This window comes from Brassica oleracea, chromosome C4, assembly GCF_000695525.1.
Source record: "Brassica oleracea var. oleracea cultivar TO1000 chromosome C4, BOL, whole genome shotgun sequence".
In the NCBI taxonomy this organism is placed as follows: Eukaryota; Viridiplantae; Streptophyta; class Magnoliopsida; order Brassicales; family Brassicaceae; genus Brassica; species Brassica oleracea.
In genome coordinates this window covers 50,454,936-50,466,301 of record NC_027751.1, presented here as the reverse complement: position 1 = coordinate 50,466,301, position 11,366 = coordinate 50,454,936, and the positions used below count along the sequence as shown (strand labels likewise).

The window sequence follows — 11,366 nt, the reverse complement described above, 5'->3', positions numbered from 1 at the left end:
TTTTTATTAGGCACGAGTTTGCGGTCGATTTGCTTATTGATAGACACGAGATTACAAAAACTCATCTTTGGCTAGGCATGAGTTTACAGAAGCTCTCCTTCCACTAGGCACGAGCTCTCAGTAAACTCGCCTCTGCCTTAGCATGAGTCAAGTAAACTCGTCTTTCGCTAAGCACGAGTTTAAATCAAACTTGCTTCTTACTAGGCACAAGTTCGAAATAAACTCGCCTAAACCGTCATAGGCATGAATGTGTCTAGTTCATTGTCTAATAAACCCTATTCGTAAACTTCGCAGAGATCGATTCCATCTCTCTCAACGAACTTGGGGGGACTTACTGTTGGGGGTGGATTTACATCCTCCCTCAAGGCCTATTAGACAATGTACTAGACCCATTTGGCTAGAAAACCCTACACATACCATTGTATAAGTAAAGAGATCTTTCTCTTGATTATGGGGATCTTCTCTTCTCTTTTCCATTTTTTATATTTAGAACACTTCTTACAAAGAGTTTATAGATTTATTTACACTTGTAATCATACATGTAAAACAATCTTTGATCTATAAATTCTTTTTGATGTTCATTTCTCATTTGATTCTTTAAGATTTCTCCTAAACCTCAAGAATCTAATCTTTTATTTTTAGATTCTTTTATTGTATTGATTCAACAAATATTTCGGCATAAACACCATTTTTGGATCAAACAGACAGCCATATCAATATTTGTTATTTTTATTTATATTTGGTAACATAATACATTTTATTATGCCACAAACACTAACACCAATTAATAATATTTTTTGTCATTTGATAAAGGCGTGTTTTATTATAAATATTATTTGCGTTCCAATGTAGATAAGAAATCAGAGTGAACAAGGATTCCTTTTATTCTTCGGTTGGTAAGTGCAAATGCAACTCTCCTGTTCTAGGGCGCCCGCGCATAGACCATGCCCATTCCTTTTTCTGGTACATTCAGCTTTACAATCGTCTTTATTACAATTTCCAATTTTCTCTCTGTATTCCTCTAGACAATAAGGAGGTAATTTATCTGGTGGTCCTCCTTTCTGAGCAATCGTCATTATTCCTGTTATTATAATAGTTAAAACATAACTTTAGTCTTCGTATTTAAAATAGAAAATTAATTTTTTTGGTAAAACATATGCTTAGAGAGTTTTTTTGGGCATATTCATAGGAAAAAACTTAGTATGAACATCTTCTTTCTTAATCATTAATTATTCTGGAAAACTTTGCTAAACTTAACATTATAGAATTCAATATAAAAATTATATCAGTACATTACATAATATGATATCAGAATAAATTTAATTTTAAACTATTATTGAATATAGTAATAAAATTGTAAATATAAATACAAACCGATCAGAAGAACTATGACCATAATGAAACCAATAAGATACAACTAGGCTCCTGTTGCAGTTTGGCGGAATCTCTTGATATGCAACCTCCTGTTTTGCCAGAGGATGGTACAACTAGGCTCACAGCAGGGGATGAAGCCTCATCATCTACTGCCGTAAAAGATACATCTGTCCCCGAGCCTATTTGGGACGATGAAGACACCAAGACATTTTATGAGTGCTTGCCTGATCTGAGGTCAATTCTTGTTTATGGTCTAAATTTTCTAGTTCATTACAACGTTTACTCTTCTTTTTCAGTTTTCAATTTGTTATATGCCTTTGTTCTCTAGGGCATTTGTTCCTGCAGTCTTGTTGGGAGAAGCAGAGACTAAATCAAGTGAGCAATCTTCAAATGCAAAAGAGAAATTATCTGTGAGTAGATTTCAAACTACATCTTATTCTCACTCCTCTCTTAGGATATAAGAAGACATTTACTGTTGCTTCTATGTGAGAACGTGGATGGTGTTTCTTTCTAATAGACGATGAATTAAGTGCACTTGGTCGATAATGCATGGTTCAATTGTCTATCACAGAATGGAATGCTTTGCTCTTGAAAGATTTCGTGCTGCATATTTGGGCATTTTGAAAAACTAAAATGCATAGTTTTATTGTATAAATCCCTACACTTATGAGTTCATGCTTTTTATTGTGATTGATCGTAGGAGTCTAGCTCTGAAGTCGTCAAACAACTGAAGACACAGCTGAAGTTCTGGATGATTCTGGTACTATGCCTGATGGATTGAACATTGAGCAGCCAAAAGAGAAGGACGAAGTAGATAAAGAAAAGGCTAAGGATGCTAAGAAGGAAAAAGGGAAAGAAAAGGATAGTGAGAAGGAGAAAGGCAAGAGCCTTGACGTGGCTAACTTCGAAAGATTGTTACAGCGACTTCCTGGTTGCGTAAGCCGTGATCTTATTGACCAATTAACGGTAAGGGCCCTTGAAATGGTTTGATCTTTGATGCTGTTTTGGTTGAACGTCTTTTTGCTCCGTTGTTTACATCTACGGTTTTATTTCCAGGTGGAATATTGTTATTTGAATTCCAAGACAAACAGAAAAAAACTTATTTAATGTCCCTAGGACATCTCTGGAGTTGATAGCATACTATTCGCGTATGGTCGCAACACTAGCAACGTGCATCTATTATATATAGTAGGTTCGTTTCACCTGAATCCACTTATCGGACCCTCCCCATAAAAAAATGTTCACTTCCCAATTTCTTTTGCAGGCTTGCTTAGATGATTTTTCTCATCATAACATTGATGTTGCTTGCAATCTTTTGGAGACATGTGGCCGTTTCCTCTATCGGTCTCCTGAAACCACACTCAGGATGACTAATATGCTGGACATATTGATGCGCCTGAAAAATGTCAAGAACTTAGATCCTCGCCAAAGCACTCTTGTGGAAAATGCCTACTACCTTTGTAAACTACCTGAAAGATCAGCACGAATTTCTAATGTTCGTCCACCATTGCATCAGGTATTTACTAATCTCCAGCGACATCGTCCGTTAATTTCGAATAGTATTCCGATGTTTAATTGTATTGGCGACTTTGTTTTTTCTAATACTTTCATTCAAAATTCTGCAGTATATATATTCTGAAATTGCTATTCTCAGATCTTGATAAAGATTCAATTACGAATGTACTGAAGCAACTGCGGAAGCTTCAATGGAGTGAATGTGAGCAATACATCTTAAGAGTGCTTTATTAAAGTTTATAAGGGAGAGTATGGTCAGATTCACTTAATTGCTTCTCTGACTTCTGGTCTGAGTCGCCATCATGAGGAGTTTGCGGTGGCTATTGTTGATGAGTTATGTTCTGTCCACTGTATCTAATAGGCTAATACATATTGATTTTCTTTCTGTGCTATCCGGATCTCTTACTCCTGCAAGTTCTTAAAATTCAGAAATCTTTTTGAGTTTTACTGGAGGAAAGTACTCTGTGGGGGATATTTATAAAAATTGGTTTCCAACTATTACTTTAGATGGTGTTGCATAAATGGTTTCTCCCTGATTGCATGGTTAGTATGACATCTGTTTTTTTTTTGAAGTAACGTGCTACATTGAAGGTACTGGAGGAGATAAGGGTTGGTCTAGAGTTGAATGACTATGGGGCACAACTGAAGCGACTGGCCTATTTGAGATTCTTTGGGGAGCTGTACAACTACGAGCACGTAGACTCATCTGTGATATTCGAGACGCTTTAGTTGATTCTTTCATATGGTTGAGGTAAGTTAGCCACAGGCTCTTTCAGAGTTCAACCCTATAAGAAATTCTAAATGCTCGTCTTGTGTCTTGTGTGGGAAGGATAATAATCATAAGTGCATGCTTGCTTTCTTTTATACATCCCTCATGTTCAGTTTTATATTAGGATTGTGGTATCTAGGCGTATCTCATTTACGCAAATGTGACATATGGAGAGAGAGTTAAAACTGTTGTTGGTGTCTTTGCTAAAAAAATGCAACGGGTTTGCTACTTCTGCTCTTCTCTTTCAATGATTGACTGTTGTATAATGCTTTTATGATGTCAGCAGAAGATTTTTTTTCCGTGTCAGGATGGTTATCATTCTTCTGGAAACTTGTGGACACTACTTCGATCGAGGTTCTTCAAAGAAAAGGCTTGATCAGTTCTTGATACATTTCCAGAGATACGTACTGAGCAAGGGTCATCTTCCCCTGGATATTGAATTTGACTTGCAGGTTAGTCTTTTAACATGAGATCACAAGTCCATCCTATATTCCCTTGGGGGGTCTGACAAATTAATGTGTCTTCTTGAGTAATGATTTTCGTGTAAGGCAGAAGGTGGTAACCGTAGATCCTGAGGAACAAGCCGACTTTGATCAAGAACTCAAGGCTTTACTTCAGGCAAGTGCAGATTTTTTGACCTTTTTTTTTATTGATGCATCTGAAAGGTGAAGCAAGACATGTGAATCTATAATGTGAACATGTTTAAAATGTTTTTGTGGGTGTGTTAGGAGAACATAGAGCAAAGAAAGCTAGAACTACGTGGTAGACCTCCATTGAACATGACGATACCGATGAGTGTTTTCGAAGGATCTGGAAAAGACCACCATCATTTTATAGGTGAAAACGGTGAGGAATGGAGAGCCAAGGGAAGTTCAAGTGAAGGGAGGAAACAAACAACAAACAAAACAGATGCTGATCCCGAGTGATTGCTCGAGCACAAGACATAAAGAAGCTGCTGATTTGGAAGAGAAGCAAGATATAAAGAGGTTATTACTCGAGTACAATGAGAGAGACGAAGAGGAAGCTAATGGGTTAGGGACACAAGTACAGAAGTTTTTCTTTTGTTTTTCAAATGTACTGGCGTGACTTCAAGGAAAAAAAAAAGCATTTATATGGTTTGGAGTTCGACCATGAAGATTCTTCTATCATATTTTCATATGTGACATAATTTTGGTAACTTTGACCAATTCTCTTCTTCTACTTGGGTCACAAAACAATAATGCAAAGAAAGCATTACTTGCTTATGACGTACACACCATCGTTTCTAACTCACAAGCCCATGTTTTGATCTAGCTCATGTACTTAAATTATCTTAGCAAGCGTATTCATATATATAAGTAATAGTCTATTCGAAAAAAATCCAAAATCAATGCATTAAAAGTCAATATGTTCCAACTGCAAGGGAGTCCTTAAATGTACGTCATATCATAGTCATTATTTTAGAGCTACTATTCTGCTGGTCTTCAGTTTTTTAATTGTGGTCATGAACGAAAGAGACCTAATGGATGAAGAAATAAGGAGAATCCAATAATATACATTGACTTGACTATTCAGTGAAAGAAAAATTCAGTTATTATACCAAAATCTTCATCAAGCATTGACAATCTGAGATCAGACGAATCAATTAGTAATTCATACTCATATTAGACGAATCAATTAGTAATTCATACTTGTAATATGAGATGGTCCTGCAGTTTTGCTGGCTGATTATATTATTTAAAGATTATGTCTTAGTTTTCTAATATTGACCATATAATTAAATTAAATAAGTTTCGTGTCAGATTATAAGCAGAAATAAAAATTATTTATTACATAGTTTTAAAATGTGGTGTGATTGATTAATGTAGTTATACAGGTTTGTTCGTGATTACAAAAAGGTTTTTATTCGAGCTAGTTGTTGGCAATGGCAACACTATTTCAAGTTTTACATATTAAACTTGTATTATTTGTTATGATTATTCGAAACTAGCTATATTATTTTAATCAAGTTGTTACAAACCAACCTTGAAAATTTGGTCTAAATTATACATAAATTTCAATTTTTTAAAAACTACCTTTAAATATTGGAAAATCGATGGTCTTGTCCTGTTTATTGGAATTCCGCTATGCTTTTGATATACACCATCCCGAGCCACAGCAGAATGTGTTTCTAACCTTTAATAAATTCATCTTTTAACAGGTTTATTTTTACCAATTTGTAAGTATTTCTCAAATATGGGTTTGCTTTTTTCTATAGTTGGATTTGTCTTTGTCTATGCATGGATTTGTCTTTACGCTGCGGCCTCTAAAGGTGGGTATGTAGTCCTCAATGGATTAATTTTCGATAATTAATATAAGCAAATTGTTGACAGAAAAATAAACAAAATGCAAGACAAAGTGTGAAATTATAAGAGTAGTTGCCATTCATTCAGCATTACGTATTACGAGTTTTGCTTTTTGCCACCCTACTTGTTAAGAATCGAAACGAACTGATAAGACGAAGAAAGATGTTCCCAGATATATTCTTTGACTCTTTTTGTTTTTCATTAGTCTTACTCTAAATACAGGACACTGCGTAGAAAAAAAAGAAAAATTGAAAAAAATAGACATTCTCAACTTTTGTTTATCCATTTAGGACTTTTGATATTTTTGGTCATTTTGTAGATGTTTTATTCTTCTGTAAAAAAAAATAGTAAACTAAAATTAAAAAAAAAAAAAAATGAAAACTATTGAAACAAAAAACTGCGTCATTGAAAGTTAAACTGACATACTGTAAAAGTCAAATTAAGGGAAAAAGAAATATTCGATAATTCATTTCCCACATTGATCAAGTTGTAGACAAGTACAACTAACGCCGATATTAATTTTCATCCCGGCTACTGTACTATAGTTTTTAAATTGTGGGACGATGTCATTATCGTGGGAGATTCACCAGATTTATGAGAAGGAATCCTGTAGTTTTTGTGACAACCTGTATAAACTTTCCCAAACTAATATAGTATTTGAATTAGCGGTTGAAATAAACAATAAATCTGAAATATAAGAATTTTAGAGAATTTGATCAAGTATTTGTGTTTGAATTTTATTTCTTATTAAAAATAATAATATATAAGCTATAATTTATATATTAGAGGTACATTATCTTATTTTCAATCAAACATCATTTACTACCAAAAAATGTAAAGTAAGTATATATATGATTAACAAATACAACCTCATTTAGGTTTGGAACAATCAAACTATTAAGTATGTGAAGCTATAAACACCTTATTTCATGAAAATTTTGGTACCTTAAGAACTCATATTCAATAACTTATAAGGTGATTCCAACTTCTACACCTAATTGTCTGTTGTATATGCCTTTTTGGTTAACACCTATTACCCTACTTCGGTTTACTATGTTTATTGGGAAAAACCTACTCTGGTTTGCAATGTGAATGCTTGTCCAAAATAATTGATAGGTGCTAGTTGCATTCATCAATAATTCATATGACTAACGTCAACCGAATCCATTCATCAATCACTATTCATATGGTGTCTTTTACACCTAGATATTGTATAAACAGATTGTGACTTAAACAGTCTGTTTACATAACTAATTACTACTCTTACAAAATGTCGACAAAACAAATTTACGACTAAGTTTATAAAATAAAGGTCCTGATGATAGGCTAATCGCTTTTTAGTGTTAATTTATCTGATAAGCTCATAATTGTTATTAATACATTGTAGATTCTCTTAGACATTTAAATTTGTTAATATGTTAAAAATTACCTTATATCTGTATTTTTCAGTCAACCCTTCTAACCGTAGTCCCCACCCACCTATATATTTTCTATATGATTCCATAAATGTAAAAGTTTTACCTTTCTTTTCTTCTCCATCCTAATATAGTCAACATCCTTTCAAAATTTTCTACGTCATGTTTCTAGGTATTAAATTCTTTAGCAGGATAATCATCCACTCCATGCATTGAATTAATTGCCATTTCCATAATATAAAATCTATATAAATATTTGTAAAAAGATAAAGCATAGCTTCTACGTCCAACCTTCCCCGCTCTAACTCTATTTACTCTACAAGTCAACGTCAACAACAACAACAACGTTCTTTGCCCTCTCTCTCTCTCTCTCTCTCTCTCTCTCTCTCTCTCTCTCTCTCTCTCTCTCTCCTTCTTTCACGCACACTTCGTGGCTAATATATTCCAACCAGAAGCAACCCTCTCGAACACACACTTCTCTCCTAAAACACACAAAAAATGGTGGCTGCAACTCCCGGCGGCTCAATGAAGAGCTTAACCATCCAAATCCTAACCGGAAGATGGTTTATGTTCTTTGGGAGTCTCTGGATCATGTCGGCGGCTGGAGCCACTTACATGTTCAGTCTCTATTCAGGCGATATCAAGAAAACCTTAGGCTACGACCAAACCACACTTAACCTCCTCAGTTTCTTCAAAGATCTAGGAGCCAACGTTGGAGTCCTAGCAGGTCTAATCAACGAGGTGACTCCTCCTTGGTTCATCCTCATAATAGGAGCTGTACTTAACTTCTTTGGCTACTTCATGATTTGGCTAGCCGTCACAAAACGAATCTCGAAGCCTCAAGTTTGGCATATGTGTCTCTATATCTGCGTTGGAGCCAACTCACAGTCGTTTGCTAATACTGGATCGCTTGTCACGTGCGTTAAGAACTTCCCGGAGTCACGTGGTGTTGTCTTGGGGATTCTTAAGGGGTATGTTGGTCTTAGTGGCGCCATTATTACACAGCTCTACCATGCCTTTTATGGAGAAGACACCAAATCTCTCATCTTGATGATTGGTAAGTACAACTTTTAAATAAATTTATCAAACGATGTGGTTAATCATATGAAACAGATAAAAACAGAGTTCAATGATTATTATCAATGTTCCAAAAATTGTTAAGCTGTAATTAGATGATTTATAAAACATTAGTTCCTAGACGAGCGTTCATATTTAGAAAAATCATTTTATTTATGACTGATTTACTGATTATTTAAGAGTTTAAACACTATACAGATTTTTTTTAAACACTGGATATTATTATACGCTCTTGATTAACCCATTGGATAGAATATGATTTGAAGAAAAGGGAAAAACAGAAACTAAGAAACTTTTTTTTTTTTGAATAATGAATAAATCCTTGTATTGAAAACCAGACTAATTGTACGAGTTATTGTATTATATATAGGTTGGTTACCTGCAGCAGTCTCGTTTGCTTTCTTGAGGACAATAAGGAATATGAAAGTGGTGAGACAGACAAATGAGCTAAAGGTGTTTTATAACTTCCTCTACATATCTCTCGGGCTCGCCACATTTCTCATGGTGGCCATCATCACCGACAAACTCTCCGGCTTTACACGGAGTGAGTATGGAGGCAGCGCAGCCGTGGTGATCATCTTGCTTGTTTTACCGATCATAGTTGTCGTATGGGAAGAAAAGAAGCTTTGGTCGGATAAACAAGTCGCCTTAAACGATCCAGCACCGATCAATATCGTCACGGAGAAACCAAACCTAGACTCATCCGAAGTCAAAGATGATAATGAAAGGCCAACGGAGGCGGAGAGTGTTAAAACGGCGTCGTGTTGGACGACTATGTTTATCCCACCGGAGAGAGGAGATGACTATACTATCTTGCAAGCGTTGTTTAGTGTGGACATGTTGATTTTGTTCTTAGCGACCATTTGTGGCGTGGGAGGGACTTTGACGGCTATAGACAACTTGGGTCAAATTGGAGGCTCATTGGGTTATCCAAAGAGAAGTGTAAGCACGTTTGTGTCACTCGTAAGCATATGGAACTACTTTGGTCGTGTAGTTTCAGGTGTGGTCTCTGAGATCTTCTTGATCAAATATAGATTCCCAAGGCCTTTGATGCTCACACTGATCCTCCTCTTGTCCTGCGCCGGTCACCTTCTTATTGCTTTTAACGTCCCTGGTGGACTCTACGTCGCATCGGTCATCATAGGGTTTTGTTTTGGTGCGCAATGGCCGTTACTATTTGCTATCATCTCCGAGATTTTCGGGCTTAAGTACTACTCTACATTGTATAACTTCGGTTCGGTCGCAAGCCCGATCGGGTCTTACTTGCTAAACGTACGGGTGGCGGGTTATTTGTACGATGTGGAGGCCGAGAAGCAGAACAATGCGTTAAAGATACCTAGAATTGATGGGAGAGATTTGACTTGCACAGGCACAGCTTGTTTTAAATTGTCTTTTATTATAATTACTACGGTAACTTTGTTTGGTGTATTGGTCTCGATGATTTTGGTGATCCGGACCAGGAAGTTCTACAAGAGTGATATCTACAAGAAGTTTAGAGAAAAAGCGTTGGCCACCGAGATGGAAATGGCGGCGGCGGCGCCAGCAAGATCGACGGTGGAGGAAGCAAAAAAAGGATAATGTTAATAGCAAAGTCTTAGGCAAAGAAAAAAAAACGTCTTAGGCAAAGGAGGGGAAAGTTTTTAAGTAGATGATTGTTAAAGGTATGCTCGATAAGAAAATATGGTTAAGTGGTTTCTAAAACATATTATATGTTCAGTACTATGTAAGGCTTTTGGAAAGCAGTACTTTATTCATCGTTTTGTGTGTTTTAGGAGATTTGGATAGTAGTGAAAGGATAAAATTTGGAGATAGGTAATGGTCATGGGTCAACTAATGAGTTAGACTTATGAGTTTGTGAGCCACAAGTGACATATTTGAATAAATCATTAAAGGATAAAGAACTAAATTATTGCAAGTGGTTGTTGGCTCACCTGTGTTTATACGACTTGGACTTTATTGTCGGTCTACACTTGCGTGATGTAAATCTAGAACGAGTGCGTCGCATTGATTTGTGAAGAGTTAAAAAGTAAGCGAGACCAATTTTTTTTTAAAACGTCCAACATTTCTAGAATTTTATATATTCAAATGTTAGAACTCTCGAAACGTTAAGTTAGTGGTTACTGGAACTTTTCCAATACTATACATACATCAAGGTATTTTACGGGAACTTAAATACCTAAATTCCAAAATAAGAGGTAGGCGAAGTAGTACCTTCTCACTACAATAAAACACAAGCTTAACGACGAAAATTAACGAGGAACAGTAATCCTCGTAGAATTATGTTGAGTTTACGAAAAAATTACGTGGAAAAGTAAAATCAGCGTTATATCCTCGCAAAGTTACGACGAAACCGTTTCGTCGTAAAGTCGGTGTAAAGTGACGTGGCTTTTACGAGGAAATACACTTTTCTCGTAAATTCGATGTAAAATTAGCATGTTCTTTACGAGAAAATAATTTACGTGTACTTAGCGAGGAAATTTTAGTTGTAACACGTTTTTTTCGGCCACCTAACTAATTTTTTTCGTAAATTCCTAGGAAAATTACAACTACCAGATTCGAAAGTTTCCTATAAATATGAACGTTTTAACATCATTTTAAACACACCAAAAAACAAAACGTGAAAGAAAAAATGGCGGGCTCCAGGAATATTTTCGAGTTGCGGAAGTGGATGTAAATGCATAAAGATGCTAACGGGAGAGTGACGAAAGAATACCTTGAGGGGCTGGAGACATTTATGCATCAAGCAGATTCAACACCGCTCGCCCAAGAAAGTGGTAAGATGTTATGTCCTTGTCGAAAATGCAACAATTCGAAATTGGCAAACCGTGAAAATGTTTGGAAGCATTTAATAAATAGAGGTTTCACGCCAAATTACTATATCTGGTTTCAACA

General features: G+C 35.7%; 1 protein-coding gene and 1 pseudogene across 1 annotated transcript; both read left to right on the top strand.

The window, feature by feature from the left end:
* LOC106339165 overlaps positions 1-4,745 on the top strand; it is a 5,012-nt pseudogene extending 267 nt beyond the window's left edge.
* Positions 4,746-7,782: 3,037 nt separating this feature from the next.
* Positions 7,783-10,228, top strand: LOC106339844 (protein NUCLEAR FUSION DEFECTIVE 4-like). The gene is made up of 2 exons (XM_013778712.1): positions 7,783-8,454; positions 8,845-10,228. The coding sequence occupies exons 1-2, from the start codon at positions 7,896-7,898 to the stop codon at positions 10,050-10,052; spliced, it is 1,767 nt and encodes a 588-aa protein (XP_013634166.1). The 5' UTR covers positions 7,783-7,895; the 3' UTR covers positions 10,053-10,228.
* Positions 10,229-11,366: the final 1,138 nt, after the last annotated feature.

Coding starts and splice junctions, on each gene's coding strand:
- LOC106339844 (XM_013778712.1), top strand. CDS start 7,896: ATGGTGGCTGCAACTCCCGGCGGCTCAATGAAGAGCTTAACCATCCAA. Junction 8,455..8,844: donor ATCTCTCATCTTGATGATTG/GTAAGTACAACT, acceptor TATTATATATAG/GTTGGTTACCTGCAGCAGTC.